Below are 18,395 nucleotides of genomic sequence, written 5' to 3'. Positions count from 1 at the left end.
CTCTAAAATCAGCCGAACCACGAATTCCGATTTACTCACCTGTTATCAGGAGAAAACCCAGTGCTGCATCTTTTAGCCCAGCACTGACCCTGAAGAGTAAATCTAAGCGTATTTATCAGTAATTTGTATTTCCTTCCATAGGAATCCATTGTGTGGTTTTCACCAGAACATTTTCCAAGGCCATTTTTGAAATGTATAAATATTCCTCTAAAATCAGCCGAACTACGAATTCCGATTTACTCACCTGTAATTAGGAGAGAACCCTGGGCTGCATCTTTTAGCCCAGCACTGACTCTGAAAAGTAATTCTAAGCGTACTTACCAGTAACTTGTATTTCCTTCCATAGGAATCCATTGTGTGGTTTTCAGCAGAAAATTTTCTGTGTCCATTTATGAAACGTACAAATATTTGTCTAAAATTAGCCGAACTACAAATTCCGATTTACTCACCTGTAATCAGGAGAGAACCCAGTGCTGCATCTTTTAGCCCAGCACTGACCCTGAAAAGTAATTTTAAGCGTACTTACCAGTAACTTGTATTTCCTTCCATAGGAATCCATTGTGTGGTTTTCAGCAGAAAAGTTTCTAAGTGTCTATTCTCACAAACTAAAAATATTCCTCTAAAATCAGCCGAACTACGAATTCCGATTTACTCACCTGTAATCAGGAGAGAACCCTGGGCTGCATTTTTTAGCCCAGCACTGACTCTGAAAAGTGATTCTAAGCGTACTTACCAGTAACTTGTATATCCTTCCATAGGAATCCATTGTGTGGTTTTCAGCATAAAATTTTCTGTGTCCATTTATGAAACGTACAAATATTTGTCTAAAATCAGCCGAACTACAAATTCCGATTTACTCACCTGTAATCAGGAGAGAACCCAGTGCTGCATCCTTTAGCCCAGCACTGACCCTGAAAAGTAATTTTAAGCGTACTTAGTAACTTGTATTTCCTTCTATAGGAATCCATTGTGTGGTTTTCAGCAGAAAAGTTTCTAAGTGTCTATTTTCACAAACTAAAAATATTCCTCTAAAATCAGCCGAACTACGAATTCTGATTTACTCACCTGTTATCAGGAGAGAACCCAGGGCTGCATCTTTTAGCCCAGCACTGACTCTGAAAAGTAATTCTAAGCGTACTTACCAGTAACTTGTATTTCCTTCCATAGGAATCCATTGTGTGGTTTTCAGCAGAAAATGTTCTAAGTGTCCATTTTTGAAACGTACAAATATTCCTCTAAAATCAGCCGAACTACGAATTCCGATTTACTCACCTGTTATCAGGAGAGAACCCTGGGCTGCATCTTTTAGCCCAGCACTGACTCTGAAAAGTTATTCTAAGCGTACTTACCAGTAACTTGTATTTCCTTCCGTAGGAATCCATTGTGTGGTTTTCAGCAGAAAAGTTTCTAAGTGTCTATTTTCACATACTAAAAATATTCCTAAAAAATCGTCTGTATGACTTAAACACATTCTTTCAACTGTTTACAGGAGGTTGGCCAGTGCTGGATCCAGGATCCACCACTGAGTAAGAAAAAGTAACGATAACACTACTTACCTAGGATAACATTGGTGATTCTATGTGAAAAAATTTCTAAGTGTCAACTTTTAAAATACAATAATATTCCTTAAAAATAACTACTGTAACCAAAATGCTTTTACTAAACTGTTTACAGGAGATGTCAAAGGACTGAATCTAGGATCCAGTCCTGTGGTTAGAAAAGTAATCCATAAAGTAACTAATTGCATTTAACTAGCAATTCACATTGAGCTCAATGTTGCTTTGTGTTTGAAATTGTGTTGGCCATTGCAACAACTGTAACTACTGTACTTAAAAGTCTGTTGCCTATTTGCCAAGTATTTCAACTAAAGTAATTCATTCTGAGAAATTATATTTTGTATTGTAATGTATAATGTAATTAGAATGTAATTTAAAAAAAAATACCAAAAAATAAATAGTTTAAAACATGTAGTAAATCAGTATCAAAAAAATCAGTATAACAATTAATACATTAAAAATTGTCATTTACAAAACCTTTGAAATTCACTGAAAAAACCATAGGTTTCAGGCCTGATATAGTTAGGAATTAGCATTTAAAAAACCTTTGAAATTCACTGAAAAAACCATAGGTTTCAGGCCTGATATAGTTAGGAATGAGCATTTAAAAAACCTTTGAAATTCACTGAAAAAAACAAAGGTTTCAGGGGCGTTATAGTTAGGAATTGGCATCTTAAAAAACCTTAGAAATTCACTGAAAAAAACATAGGTTTCAGGGGCATTAGAGTTAGCTGGACATTTCCCTCGTACAAAACCCTAGAAATTCCCCCGTTATCGTTAGTTCAGCTAACTATAACTCGCGCCCCCGCAATGCACTGCTGATGACGTCACATATTACATCACTCATGACATGGTCAGTGACATCACTGATGACATCACTGATGACATCTGAAATGACATCACTGATGACGTCATCCAGTGAGTGTGTGTTTCTGTAAATTTTAAATATGTTTAATATATATATAGGGAAAAACCTATGGAAGAATAAGTGGGTGTATAAGTGTGTGAATGGATGATTTAGTAGGTGCGTGACTGACTCTATAAGTGAGTCATTAAATGTATCTTACTGCAGACTAGTGACTAAACTGTGTGAATGTCTGTATCTGTCTGTCTGTTGGTGTATAAGCGGCTGCATGATTTTGTGAATAGCTATATGAGTGTCTCTATGGGTTTTTGATTGGTTGTCTGAGTATCTGTATGGGTGCCTGAGTGTTTGTGTGGGTGGGGTGTGCATACATGTGTAAGTGGGTGATTCTAAGGGTGCATGGTTTTAAGAATGCATCTGTGATGGACTGTATGGTTGGGTGAGTGTATGTATGGGTGTGTTAGTGATTGAATGTATATCTCAGTGGTACATGTGTGACTAACTACATATGTGAAAGGCAGAATATATGTGTGTAAGAGTATATAAGTGGGTATATGTGAGAGTGTGTGATTGTGAGAGTGGCTGTATGGATGAGTGTGTGCTTGTATCAGTGATTGTATAAGAACGTAAGAATGTGGTACTATTTTTATGAGTAAGTGAACTTGTGTATGTATAACTGCATAGGTGAGTAAATGGGAGTGTGATTAATTATTTGCATGACTGACTAGGTGTGAGAGTACCTCTATGGATGATTGGTGGTGTGTGAGTGTCTATGTAGGTGTATAAATGCATATGATAGTCCTGTACTGAGTGACTGTAAGTATGAGTGACTGTACAGGTGAGTGAGTGGATGTGTGTGTAGATCTAAGTGTCAATGAGTGGGTATGTAGTTATTGGTATTGGAGTATCTATGGTTTTGAGAATGGGCGTCTGAAATTTTGATTGAGTATATCAAAGGGTGTGAGAAGATGCACTAATTTATCATATGGATGACATCATCAGTGATGTCATCAGTGATGTCATTTCAGATGTCATCAGTGATGTCATCAGTGATGTCACTGACCATGTCATGAGTGATGTAATATGTGACGTCATCAGCAGTGCATTGCGGGGGCGCGAGTTATAGTTAGCTGAACTAACTATAACGGCGGAATTTCTAGGGTTTTGTATGAGGGAAATGTTCAGCTAACTATAACGCCCCTGAAACCTATGTTTTTTTTCAGTGAATTTCTAAGGTTTTTTAAATGCCAATTCCTAACTATAACGCCCCTGAAACCTTTGGATTTTTCAGTGAATATATATATATATATATATATATATATATATATACACACACAAAGTTTTGGGTTGATTCATCAAATGGCACAAAAAATGCAAGGGGGCAGTGTAAGGAATACCCTGACCCTAGGGCCAAAAACATATGTTTTTTTAATGCTGCTGCAAATTCGTAGAGGGTCAGCAGAAAAAAAACCATAAGTGGTGTATGTGGGAACAAAATATATATTCGGATGGAGGGGGGCACGTGGCCCCCCTCCTGGACCAATTTTAGCTCCGGTGAGCCCATCCACTGGGGCCCGGCCAGAAACAAAAAGGGGGAGTGAGGCTCATAGCCCACTTCCCTGTGCCAATTTCAGTCCTGGGGATGCCATCCCCTGTGGCATTGACATATATACGAAATGGGGAGGAGGGCCATGTGGACCCCAACCTGGGCTGCTTTTGGTCCCGTGGACCCCATTCCCCATCCGCAACTACAATGGGGAGGGGGCCTTGTGGCCCCCCCCTCCATGAACCATTAATGGCCCCGGTGACCGTCTTCACCAGGGCCCTCAGCCTATGTCCCAGGGAGCCCACCCCCGGGACATTGCAGTTTCCTGGCTTGCACTGGCATGGGCAGGGAAACCTGTGTTTGTTCTCACTTGGTGGGAGCAATTTCAAAACTCCCACCAAGCAGGAGCAAACACCAAGATGGTTCCCAGTGAGTGGGAGCATGAAAAATACTCCCGTTCACTGGGAAAGGGCTTTTCTTCTGTTTTCCAGCCCACACTGAAGTAGGCAGGAAGACAGATGGACAGAATGCTCCCACCCGCAGGGCACAGCATTTTTAGCTTCTCCCTCTGGGCGGAAGCAATTCCAGATCCATCTAGAGGTGGAAAGCTGCTGGGGCTGCGGGGACCTTGGGGCTCCACCCGTGGCCCCCAATTATAATGTGGTGGGCGCTGTGGGTAGGGTTCCCCTCCCACTTTGGGCATTCGCTGGGCCCCAGGGGATGGGTTCCCTGGGGCCGATGTAGGCCCAGGGAGGGGAGCTGTGTACCCCCTTCCCCTTTTTACAATATGGCTGGGTCCTGGGTCAAGGGGTCCCTGGAGCCGAAATCGACTCAGGGAGGGGGCCACATGCCCCCCTCCACATATAGTTGTGGGCCCGAGGGATGGGAGACCTGAGCCAAAATCGGCCCCCTAAAAATGAGCTGGGCCCAAAGGAAGGCATATGGCCCACTTTCCCATAAACTGTGCCATGCCCTGGGGGATGGTGACTAAAAAGGGCCCAGGGATTGGGGCTGTATGCCCCCTCCCCATTAAATATGGCGTCAGGCCCTGGGGATGGGGGCCCGGCGGCCAAAAGTGGTCCAGGAAGGAGGCCCACAAGTTGGCTGTCTTCGCAGGGGTTGGTCAAAGGGCCAAAGGCCATGTGCAGCATGGGGTTTGTTGCATGCGGGAGGTTTTGTGGCCACCCCCCCCCGCACTGCGCATGGCCAAAGACTGTGCTCAGCATGTGGTGGCCACAGGGTGTGGAATACCAACAAAAGGACTGGTTCAAGGACGAAATGCATCCCACAAATGAAATGTGCAACAGTTTGTGGCTGGGCCTTATCTAGGGTCTATTGGTTTTCAGATTTTTATTTATGTTTAAAGATTGGGTTGCCTAGAAGGTATTATAGAGCCTTCTTCAGCCAGGAAACCTAAGTGACCAAGAAGCCGATTAGTGATGGAGTGATTTATGAAGTAATGCTTAGCTTCTTAAAGAGGCTGTACTTGATTCTTGCAAAACAATAGATATACAAAAAAATAATTGGTTCAAGGCACAGGAGTAATTTTTTAGCTAAAGTCATACTGTACATCCTGCAAGCAGAAAATCTGATCACTTAATTATTTTAGGGTTCTGTAGATAATAACCGTGTGTAAGTAAAGCATGTGCTTTTCTCTTACTCCAAAGGTTGAGGAGATCTGCGGGTGCATAGAAAAACTATCCGAAGATGTGGAACAAGTGAAGAAACAGCACAGCGCCATCTTGGCCTCCCCTAACCCAGATGAAAGTGAGTATGGTGATACCCAAAGAGGAAAAGGTGATGACCGAAGACAAGGCACAGCTGCCCAACTCATCATGAGGCATTCCTCAGATATCCCAAATCTATGCTCTGAGAAGCAGAAGATGGGTTGTCCATTCTGTCTTCCATATCTATCCATGCTCACCTGTATCCTTCGATCTCCTCTTCACTAGTGTTTTCAGTTCAATTCAAGCCCCTCCCTACTTTCTTTCTCTTCTTCTCCTTCGCTTTCCCTAAAATTATCCTATTCTCTAGCCTTTTCACTGTTCACTTCTCCTATTTCTAGTGTCTCCCTCTCACCTTCCTATCATCACCAATTTCCTTCTTTTTTGTTTTCTCTTTTGTCCTGCCATTACCACCCTTTACTCTCATTTGTTACTTAATTTCATTAACTCAATACTTGTTTCCCATTCTCAATTCATCTCATTCTATGTCTGTATCTTTTTCTTTCTCTCACCGTTCTGTTCTTTTTGTTTGCTCTCTAGTACTCCTACCTTTCCTCGCCTGTCTCATTCTTTCTTTTTATGTTTTTCTTCCTTCATGTGCGATTTCCCTTCTCTTATCTACCTCATTCTCTTTTGTCTTGCACTTTTTTCATCCCTGGCAGATGTTCCCAACTTTCATACTGTATCCTCCTTTGCCATTTACTAACACCTGTCGTATATCATGTCTTGCCCATCATCCACTTCCCTTCCTTTTTTCGTATTACTCACAAACCCCTCTTTTTTCTATCTCTCCCCCCTCTCTCTTTCTCCATAACTTTATCGCTTTCATTTTTCCATCTTTTTCACTTTCTTTCTTGAGCTTTCTCCTTGAACTTTTTCTCCCTCCTTCTCTTGCGTTCTCCCTCTCTCTCTCTCTCGCACTCTCTCTCCCCCCACTTCATATACTGCACTTCTAACGTCATTTTTCTCCCGTTACTCCTCTCTTTCTGTTACTATATTTACCCACCTGTAATATCTACATGCATTTATGTCCCTGTTTTGTCCCTCATCTTCCCCATCGCAGATCATATTACATTATGTTACTGGGGTTTTGTACAGCTAAGCGTTTACCCTAGGGTCTCTAGGCTCTCATGTCTATTTCTCCTTTCTTCACCACTTCCAACTCTTCATGTCTCTTTTGCTGTTTATCATCCAGTCTCTCTTCAACTCATTTTTTGTGGCCCCCATGTTTCTGCAGCTAGTAGCTACCTTACAGCATTTTCTGCACCGTGTTTTAGTGCCTAAAGGGGTTAGCACAGCACCATCTGACCATCAGCAATGATAGTAGCTGCCATCCCTGCAGAAGGGACCTGTGGAAGCACTTCCATGCAGAACTGTGTTCTAAAAAATAAAAAAGGCAAGACAGAGGTAAATACATGTGGCAGTGGTAGGAGCTCCAATGTACACCAGCTCCTGCCTAGAAATAAGTATGAGAGTTTAAAGGAACAAGGGTACCCCTTATGCGAACCTGGGGTGATACAATGTGGAAGAGAACAATGGTTCGGGATGGCCTGAGAAGGTCCAGTGAAATGAAAAGCCCTAAGGAGGGCGAGATGATTTAGTATAGGTTCAAGAACTCATATTGGAGAGTGATACTTAATATAGAGAAACAAGGGACAGGGGAGGTCAATGTATGACAATTATTTATTGAACAAAGATTGAATTCAAGTGCTCACATATTTAGTGACAAGAAAGCGTGACGTGCAGGTGAGGGTGGAGTCTTTAAAAGAGAACATCGCATTGGCAACAATAGAGAACCATTTTTAAATAAAATTAGTACAGAATAGGTTCGAGTTGCATAGGGTCGACGGCGTTTCGAACTCAGTTATTTGAGTTCATCATCAGGACAAAATGTGAGCATATGAACTCTAAATGTGAAAAAATACAGAAAAAATAAATAAATAAGCAAGTACAAAACATAAATTAGTCCCTGAACTGTAACGAGCATCACAATCAATTAATGAGCGGTACATGGTGTTCTCCAAAACGTGATGCAATTACATAAGGATGAGAAATCGGTAACCTGGCAGTGTCAGCAAAGTCATGGAACTGAGCAGTCTAGTGCCCCGAAGGAATGCGCAATTACAAGAATATGAGGTTAGAGACTCGGAGTTCATAGTGATGAAGTAAGTTATAGCGCTAGGGGCGGAGGTAGGGGCATTATTGCGCGCGCATGAAGTGGAACACTTACTGAGCATATGAGCGGTAGAGTGACGGGGTAGTCGTCAGTAAAAACGTGTTCGTCGCGGTAGTGAACGTCTTGGTTTGAATCAAGAGCCTAGGAAAACGGAGTGATTATGGGATACAACTGGACAAAGCGCGTGGTGATTAAAGCAAAAATACCGCGTGGTGTTACGGTAGTGAAGACACTTACTGAACTAATAAGCTGGGTCCGGACTTCTCATTAATTTGAAGCGCGGTGTCTGTGCCGAAATTTATTCCAAGCAGGTATCAGGAGGAAATTGCCTGAGGAAAAAGGGGGGGGGGTTTTGTGTATGTTAAAGGGACGTAGTACGGTGTGTGTACATGTAATTACGGGGTGGTGTCAAGGTAGAGCGAGGACACTTACTTAAGGTAGGAGTGTAATCATGCCTGCTCAGCGAGTAGAGGCGCGTTTTCGGTGCCAAGGAACTCAACCTGTAGAGGAGGATGCGGGAGGTTACCTTCAGGCGGATATCAAAGCCGCGAGTAAGTGGAGGAAAGGGGATTTAGTTTTAAAAGTACTTACTTAATCCATGCGGCACTCGGTGCATTCAATGGGGGTCACGGGGTGGAGCGAATCCTGTGTGCGTGTAGTTACGCGCGGTGACTGGCCGGGAAGTGGGAGGGGGGGGTTTTATTTATGTGGCAGGGTTGCCATTGGATACTCGAGGCGTCTGCAGCTGCGCCGATCGCAAGGTGTGAAGGCCCAACAAGGGTAGTAGGCTCAGGGGGTGCCTGTATGCAATTAAAAACGCTAGCATAGATGGAACTGCTCGAGTTACTAGTTACTGTGATAGAGCATGATTCCATACCGTGGGCACACAATGTTGAGAATTCTTAAGTCTGGGGTCAAGACAAAAGGGCCAAAGGGGGTGTGTTGGGCGGTGCAGTAACTAAATTGCATCGTCAAGCTAGTAAAGGCAGCGTAGGTGTTCAATTACTTGCCCGCTTAGTCTACATTCAAGTATATACAAGTAGTACAATAAGAAACAGAAAGGTTGCTTTACATACAAGAGTACAGAATCGCATGTACGAGGTCTCAGGGTTGGCAAGAAGAGACTGGTGTTGCAAGAGTTAATGGCATATTTGAACACAGAAGATGGTTACAGAATGGTTCTGTATTCGTCCAGAGTGTTAAGTCCTTGTTCAATGGAGCGGCATTTAAAAATCCATTTACATTCCATGCGGTTAAGGATTTGCTGTTGATTTCCTCCTCTGTGGTTGTGATGTAGGCTGTCAATCACTTGCCATGTGAAATCGGATTCTGAGTGTCCTTTGGCCAGAAAATGTTCCACAAGAGGTGCCGTTTGTATTTTGCAGCGGATCCTGCTCCTGTGTTGCGAGATCCTAGTCTTGATTTTCTGCGTGGTTTGCCCGATATAGAGTAGTTGGCAGGGACATTTTATACAGTAGATCACATTTTGTGAATTACAATTAGAGAAGAACTGTAAAGTGTGTTTGGTGCCATTATATTCAAAGGACTGGGTGTTACAGGTGGAATCACACGACAGACAGTTGTTACATTTATAGTGGCCTTGTAGAGGAGGGAGGCCAAGGAAAGAGTGAAGAGTATTGTCCTTGTGCACTGGTTTCTGGGCTCTAACTAGGTGGTCCTTAATATTACGTCCTCTCTTGAAGGCAAAGAGTGGAGTACCTGTATTGAGTTCCAATGGGCCCAGTACTGACCAGTGTTTTTTTATCATTTTGGTGAGTTTGTTGCTAACCGAGCAGAAGGTAGTGACGCATGTGATTTTGTTGAGGGATGCCTTTTCTTTGGGTTGCAGCAGGAATTCACGATGTGAGTACCATGCTCGTTTCATTGATCTCTTTACTAGACGTCTAGGGTAGCCCCGATTGGTGAGTTTTTTACACAGGATTTCAGCCTCTTGGAAGAAATCCTCTTTGAACCTGCAGTTTCTGCGAATACGCAGGAATTGACCGTAGGGTAGGCCATCTCTCAGAGCCCTGGGATGACAGCTATCGTACTGTAAGAGGGTGTTACGCTCTGTAGGTTTTCTAAAGAGGGTAGTGTAGAGTTCACCCTCGGACGTTTTGACCGTAACGTCTAGGTAGTCAATTTTGTTTTTATCGAAATTGTAGGTAAATTTTAGGTCCGGCTGGGTGTTATTGAGCCATGCACTGAATAGTTGGAGTTCAGTTTCAGTGCCAGACCAAATCATGAAGACGTCATCTATGTACCTTCGCCATACGCGAATTTTGTTAAGGAAGGGGTTGTTGTTGTTGAGGATGAACTTATTTTCAATGTCATCAACAAAGAGTATGGCAAAATTAGGAGCAAAAATGGCCCCCATTGAAGTGCCTTTACATTGCCTGTAGTACTTGTCTTCAAACATAAAATAGTTTCTGGTGAGGGCTATTTCCAGGAGTGAGATGATAAATTCTGTTGGGACCCGATGAGGTGCTGGGCGTAGATTGAGATGTTTAGTGATAACTTCTATGCCTTTGTCTTGGGGAATGTTGGTGTATAGTGACTCGATGTCCAGAGTGACCAGGAGTTCAGTTTGGGGGTCAAAGGGCTGGGATTCAATTAGGTTGATAAAGTGAGTGGTGTCCTTAACGTAAGTGGCGGTGTCTTGTACCATATTCTTTATAAAGAAGTCAATGTAGCTCCCTAAAGGTTCTAGAATGGATCCGCAACCAGAAAGGATCGGTCTGCCTGGTGGAGTTTCCAGATTCTTATGGATCTTGGGAAGAGTGTATAGGACAGGAGTCCTAGGGTTTTTATTATTTAGAAAGGAAAATTCTTGTTTGCTGATGTAGCCTTCTTCTAGAGCTGTTTTGGTAGCTGTGAGGATGAGGTCACTGATGTCTTGAAGAGGATTGCGCATAAGGCGTTCATAGTGTGACGTGTTCCTGAGTTGGCGTTGGATTTCGTTGTCGTAGGCGGTTTTGTCCTGTAGGACGATACCGCCTCCCTTGTCACAGGGTTTTATCACCACGTCATCGAGGTTTTTTAGAGCGTTGAGACTATGTCTTTCTTCAAGGCTAACATTGAAGGGAGTGAACCTGTAGTTAGTTTTTATGTTGTTGAAGTCTTTAAGTACGAGATGTTCGAAGGTAATGACTTCCGGGGGCATCGAACCAGTGGGTGGATTGCGTTTTTAATTGCTAGCGTTTTTAATTGCATACAGGCACCCCCTGAGCCTACTACCCTTGTTGGGCCTTCACACCTTGCGATCGGCGCAGCTGCAGACGCCTCGAGTATCCAATGGCAACCCTGCCACATAAATAAAACCCCCCCCTCCCACTTCCCGGCCAGTCACCGCGCGTAACTACACGCACACAGGATTCGCTCCACCCCGTGACCCCCATTGAATGCACCGAGTGCCGCATGGATTAAGTAAGTACTTTTAAAACTAAATCCCCTTTCCTCCACTTACTAGCGGCTTTGATATCCGCCTGAAGGTAACCTCCCGCATCCTCCTCTACAGGTTGAGTTCCTCGGCACCGAAAACGCGCCTCTACTCGCTGAGCAGGCATGATTACACTCCTACCTTAAGTAAGTGTCCTCGCTCTACCTTGACTCCACCCCGTAATTACATGTACACACACCGTACTACGTCCCTTTAACATACACAAAACCCCCCCCCCCCTTTTTCCTCAGGCAATTTCCTCCTGATACCTGCTTGGAATAAATTTCGGCACAGACACCGCGCTTCAAATTAATGAGAAGTCTGGACCCAGCTTATTAGTTCAGTAAGTGTCTTCACTACCGTAACACCACGCGGTATTTTTGCTTTAATCACCACGCGCTTTGTCCAGTTGTATCCCATAATCACTCCGTTTTCCTAGGCTCTTGATTCAAACCAAGACGTTCACTACCGCGACGAACACGTTTTTACTGACGACTACCCCGTCACTCTACCGCTCATATGCTCAGTAAGTGTTCCACTTCATGCGCGCGCAATAATGCCCCTACCTCCGCCCCTAGCGCTATAACTTACTTCATCACTATGAACTCCGAGTCTCTAACCTCATATTCTTGTAATTGCGCATTCCTTCGGGGCACTAGACTGCTCAGTTCCATGACTTTGCTGACACTGCCAGGTTACCGATTTCTCATCCTTATGTAATTGCATCACGTTTTGGAGAACACCACATACCGCTCATTAATTGATTGTGATGCTCGTTACAGTTCAGGGACTAATTTATGTTTTGTACTTGCTTATTTATTTATTTTTTCTGTATTTTTTCACATTTAGAGTTCATATGCTCACATTTTGTCCTGATGATGAACTCAAATAACTGAGTTCGAAACGCCGTCGACCCTATGCAACTCGAACCTATTCTGTACTAATTTTATTTAAAAATGGTTCTCTATTGTTGCCAATGCGATGTTCTCTTTTAAAGACTCCACCCTCACCTGCACGTCACGCTTTCTTGTCACTAAATATGTGAGCACTTGAATTCAATCTTTGTTCAATAAATAATTGTCATACATTGACCTCCCCTGTCCCTTGTTTCTCTATATTAAGTATCACTCTCCAATATGAGTTCTTGAACCTATACTAAATCATCTCGCCCTCCTTAGGGCTTTTCATTTCACTGGACCTTCTCAGGCCATCCCGAACCATTGTTCTCTTCCACATAGAAATAAGTATGGGCATAGATAAGCATCTGGACACGCTGTGCTGGCCATGCTGATCTGCATCAGAACCAGGTCAGATGTTAAGTGGACCCACATTTGCGAAACAAAAGACATACATGGGCTACACATCACTGTCCAGATGGCCACGCATGCCCACAAGTTATTTTCAAGATGTCCCAAGGGGTTGCAGCCCATCCGTGCCCCTCCCTTTTGTGCTGCAGAGGGAAGGGGCAGTGGCTGTGGGTCAATGCATTGCACTGTGGTCTGAGACCTTGATTATGGGTGAAATACTTGAATTAAATTGAAAGAATGTCATCATTTTGTGGCTATCTTTGGCACTACATATGGGACCACCCATATGCAAATCAGCTTTGGGATTGCTCCAATAGGTACATCCCTGTCCAAATTGCCGGGCCACGCCACTTCTGAATGGGAAGGAACTCCGAGCAATTGCAGGCTGGTTCAGCTTTAATGGACCCTATAAGTGTGCAGCAATTTGAGTCTTATAACCGAGTGATCTACAGAAACTGCATCTGTGCATATCCATCGCGCCTAGGGTATCCTACTGAGAAAAAGTGCCTGTGCCATCTTATTCCCCACTAGCACTCTAGGCTGTTCCAAAACCCCTGCAGCCCACCGCAATCGTCCCCGCAGCCACTGCAAACGTCCCCGCAGCCACCCCGCCACCATCAAAGCCCCACCCCCTCTGATTATGGCGCTGGGGGTTGGAACTTATGAAAGTGAAGAGTATGCTGTTACGCCTCTCTGTATATAATGTTCCTGATTCCTCTGTTTCTGTGTTCCAGAGACCAAGCAAGAGCTGGAGGACCTGACAGCCGACATTAAAAAGACGGCCAACAAAGTGCGCTCCAAGTTGAAAGGTAAAGAGAGAGACACTGACTGAAGCCCCCCTACTCCATCAGCCTCAGACGAGTGTTAAAAAACACACACTACACAACACAAGTGCCTCCAGGGTCTGGCTAGGGCCTGAAGAGGTGGGCGTGTGGCTTGGTGACAGCCATGTAAATAAAATCCCCCATTTAATTACAAGTGCTGGCTCTGGGATTCTGAAATATCTGCCCATGATAAGTGCAGGCAGATTGGAATAATGTGAATGTCTTCTTATTACTAGGCTAAAAAGCTGTAACTTAGTGGGAACAATGCAAAAAATGGTTTCTTACATCCAACTGCACAGAGGCATAACGAGGGCCGCTGCGGCGCGGGTTCCACCCCGTTCCAGAGAGGGGCATTCAGTCTAAAGTCTATCAGTGTCAATGAGATCTGAGAGCTTCAGGGGCCCTCACACTATCCTGCAGGGGGACTCGTCAGTTTACACCACTGTGCAGAGGTGGCTTTGATGCAATATTAAAAGCATGGATCCATGGAGCAATTAAAGGATTGATGTCAAAATCGCTGCTTTGAGTCGTTTCCAAGACAGAAGGACCTGGGTCAGCCATAGAGAGCCAGGAAAATCATTTCACAGTATCGAATGGCAAAATATCGAGCTGGAACAATATTGAATGCGGAATATCATCTACCATTTTATTGTCAAGGTAGGCATAGCATTTACCATTCCTATGTTATATCTGCGTACCTTAAAATGACAGATATCGTCAAGGTACGTAGATGTGGAGTTACAAACAGAAAATGTCAACTCCTCTGTACACGCTTACCTTGACAATATAGTTATGGTCAGCTTTCTGCATGCAATGTTGCTGGAGGTCAATATTAAAATCTCAATATTATGGTTTAGCAGTCTCTGGGGCAAAGCAGCAAGAAGGTAGAAAGACGTGTCCAATCCACCTGTGGTGGAAATTGAGCGCCTTTTTCCAGTCGGGCTTACAAACAAAGCTGCATGAACAATGCAGGGAGCCATAAATTGCACTCCTGGCTCCATAGTGGGCCAGTACACTGGATCACTGGAGACGTTCACTGGAGACCAGCCTCAGCAATGGAGATGTGCTTCTGCGTGGGAGTCTTTGCTACTTTTTGCTTCTGATACGTTGAAAGAAACAGTTTTATGCCAGTGACTTAGAACTGCCGCGATAGTGCAAAATACACTCCTCTTCCACTCTTTGAGGTTGCTTCAAACCTGAGAAAATGTCCTTCAGAGATCTCACATGGCATTAGCCTGGTTTGCCAGTTTATGCAACATTAGGCTGCAAGACATGGCAGGTCCTTCACTATGCACATTTTTCCGCTCCCGGCTAAGAGCTTGGACACATTTTGAGTTCATCTGGGTTAGATAGCCTTGGTAAAGTGTTGAAATGCAGAATTTCTCTACTGCATAGATTTCGTTTTGAAAACATGTGACACATCCAGTTATCCAAAACTAACAGATGTGTGGTGAAGGAACAGTCTAAAATTAGAGCTGACAACACTTTAATTTCAAGCTAATTTGCGTAGCATCCTTAAAAGTAAAAAAGAAGATTCCAAAAGTAGAGTACAAATGCCGTCTCACGAGTGATCTTGAAAAGCTCCGAGAAGAAAGGTGGCAGTCACATTGTGTCAGGTCTGTCTGGATGGAGGATGCCCATAGTGAGAGAGTGACTTTGTTGCCTGTTTTCTAGGATGGTGTGATTTTCAGTTCATAAGCCACCAACGAGCCTCGAAGGTCATCCGACATGTTTACAAGGGAGTTTCCATTCAACTGCCCATTATCTGGTCTTTCCTGACCAGTAGCAAATAACAGATGAATAGCTGAAGTTCACCAGTCAACCCAATTTTTGGTACTTTTGCCAGAGTGGGCAGAGTTGAAATAGGGCAGTAATTACAAGGGTCTATACAGTCAAGGGAATAGAATTTTAGTAGAGGAATTTCTATGGCAACATTTAGGTCCTGAGTGGCACCGTGAAGTTTTTAAATTGCATTTAGAATCGCATGCATAGTGGTTCCACGATATTCATATCCCCAAAATTCAGTGAAACAATCTCTTTCCGTGTATCTCACGCGATGTTTCAAAAAACGTAGCCACCCAGCACATGCTTCATAACACAATCCCTTCTTTAAGACCAACCAGTGATTGCAAAATATAACATTATTGTTTTAAAAGCTCATAGCAGTGCTATTTTTATTTTTGCTGTGCCTTGGGGAAGGCCACTGATATCAAGCAGGGGGGCTTGGCATTTCTCTGAGATTTTTATTAGATTTTCTTTCTATAATTTCTCATCAGCTATCGAACAAAGCATCGAACAAGAAGAAGAGTCGAATCGATCCTCAGCTCACCTTAGGATCCGAAAAACACAGGTAACACCCCCGCCTGCCTCCAACACTCTCTTGCTCAAAATCCCACAAATTCCTAACGACACCCCCAGTCATCCTCTTTCTATGCACATCCTTTTACTTTTTGGTTCTTCTCTTTTTCTCACAATTAGCATGTTTCCAACATTTTGATCATTTTCTTTATTTTGCTCGAATTTGTGTTACTTCATTGATGGGGTGGAGTTTATTCATTAGCATTTTAGATTCATCTCTTTTTTTCTTTTGTTGTGTTTTTTGTCCTGCCTTTTTTCACAATCCTGACTTATTTTCCTTCCCCTTAATTGCTTTTCTTACTTTTCCCATTTGTTTCTTGTGCTGGTTTTCATCTTCATTTATCACATTTTATCTTAGATATACGTGCTTCTCTTTTAAAACATGATTTCATAGTACCATAGATTTTCTCTCTTTTTTTTTTGCCAATTGTTTCTTTGAAATAAATCTATTGTTGTACACATTGTTTGTCATGTTGTTTTGCTCATTTTTTCTATTTTGTGCTCATTTATGTTCTCTTTTTCTCTCATTTCTCTCTCCCCCCTCCACTTTTTATGCATGTTTATTGTTCTTTTCCCCTCTGCTGAGCTACTTCTCCCGTTCTGCTTATGTTTGCTTTCCATTTCCCTAGTTTTAAATTTTGACTCATTATTTACTCATTTTTCTGATTGCTCTTCCTCTTGTTCTTTTTGTTGCTTTCATACCCCCTTTCTCTTACGATTTTCTCTTTTTGCTTGCCAATATTTTGTTTCCTATGCATTTCTTCTTTTTTTGTTCTCTTGATTCGTGCCTGAAATGTTTTTTTTTTTTTAAAGTGTTTTGTTTTTGGTCTCTGCTGCTTCTGTACGCTTCCTCAAAATGTTAAAGTCTGATGCACAGAACCTGTTCTAATGTCCCATCACTAGAGCGATTTCAGCTTTTCACCTATTTAACAGCTGAAGCAATAAGATCCAAGTTCTATAAATATCTGCAGACCAGTGTGTCTCTGTTAGTCATTCAGCGTCGGCAAGCCCAAGGGCATGGTGGAAATGACGTGTCCTCCTGGCTTTGTTAGGTAAAAGCTGCTGATGAGGAAGCATGTCCTTACCCATTGAAAATTGGAGAGATGAACATAGAGTTCATAAAATGGTTGACTCTAGGCTGATGTTGGAATTGGAGGACTCTCTGCGAGGATGTTTAATGGATAGAGATCTATGAAGCAGCGGGTTCCTTGGAGCTTGTGCTGGGAACCATTAAGTGAAACAAAGACTGGATTAAACGATGTCTGAGAAGCATTGCGTGATATGGACCATAATGAACGCTTTTGCTGGCCACGGCACCGCAGAGCAAGCTGATTCCAAGGATTCTTAGACTGGGGGGGGGATGGTGGACATGGCTGTAAATTCACCAAAATGTCAGTGGTGGCGGAAGTGATATCATGTGCCCCTCTGACCCCAGTGATATCATATCTTTGACCTCTTGTCCCACATTTAGCACGACAGTTGCCTCCTATTTGCTGCAATGGGGCTAGTTAAGGGCAAGGAGTAGAAACTAAGGAAAATATCCAAGGTTCCAAGAATCCTGTTTACTTTCCGTACCCTAGCTTATACTTGCATACTCCTCGTTGACGTCCTTGACTGTGGGGTCTCTAGATCTGCTTGAATCTTCATAGTGGCAAGCCCAGATAGAGTATGTAGCTATCAATTAATCTAGAGATTCCACTAATTTCTCGCAATGGAATTTGTCTCTAGGGGGATGGAAAGAATACTTTTCTTGAAAAAAGCTAATCTTCAAAAACTGTTACAGAATCACAGTACAGACAGTGCTCAGTTTGCACCTGTAGCTAAAGATGTGCTTCAGTATCAAACTTTGAGCAAGAGATGAGGAAACAGGCATAAAGTGGAATCACGACTAGACATCCTTGATTTGTGGCATCCCTGGCATTCAGCAGCATCAGTTGCAGGCTACTAAGAAAACTGGCTCTTGTGTTTTTAATGGATTAAGGGGGTAATTTAGAGTTTAGTGGCGAGGTTACTCCATTGCAAATGTGATTCAGCCCCCTGTCGGCTAAACAAATGGCCTGGCCTCGCTATTTAGGACTGGAATGACCGTGTTAGGTTCTTGGATCAAAAATGTCCTCCGACGGTCAGTCAGAGGAAGGGCATTACACCACCCACCCTATTTAGGGTAGACTTTGTGATTCAGTTGTTTTCTGTCTCATCGCCTTGTATAACATAGCAGTGAGGGACAGAAAAAAGGAAATAACTACCCCACACCCAGGGTAAAACTCTCTGAATGTGGGGATCACAGTTTTTTTGTTTTTCAATAATAAACTTCCACTTTGGGTGTTTGTTTTAAAAAAGCTAAAGTTTTCGACAGCCACCAAAACCAATGGTGGCAGTCCACCAAACCTTGTTGTACCTTGATAGGAACCACTGTGCAGAGGTCTACCTCAGGGACAGCAGTTTTCTCTAAATTTAGTGGGCAATAGTCCATCACAGTGGCAGATGTAATTTCCTCGGTCACCCTGACAGATGGAATACCCTGTGCCATTTTCAATATCTGGAAATAAGTTCAGCCTCTATGTACAACTGTGAAAGTCTCTGAAAGCTTTCAAAGATTT

General features: G+C 43.1%; 1 protein-coding gene across 1 annotated transcript in view; it reads left to right on the top strand.

Moving 5' to 3' along the window:
- LOC146811737 (syntaxin-1B-like) overlaps positions 1-18,395 on the top strand; it is a 314,087-nt gene that overhangs the window by 225,254 nt on the left and 70,438 nt on the right. The window contains exons 3-5 of the mRNA XM_085618729.1: positions 5,635-5,734; positions 13,348-13,422; positions 15,714-15,787. Of these exons, the coding sequence (XP_085474855.1) occupies positions 5,635-5,734; positions 13,348-13,422; positions 15,714-15,787 (249 nt within the window). The remainder of the gene's footprint in view (positions 1-5,634; positions 5,735-13,347; positions 13,423-15,713; positions 15,788-18,395) is intronic.

The sequence above is a fragment of the Triturus cristatus genome, chromosome 7 (genome assembly GCF_964204655.1).
Source record: "Triturus cristatus chromosome 7, aTriCri1.1, whole genome shotgun sequence".
NCBI lineage: Eukaryota > Metazoa > Chordata > Amphibia > Caudata > Salamandridae > Triturus > Triturus cristatus.
Note: the sequence above shows the minus strand (reverse complement) of the source record. Positions and strands in the feature narration are given on the sequence as shown.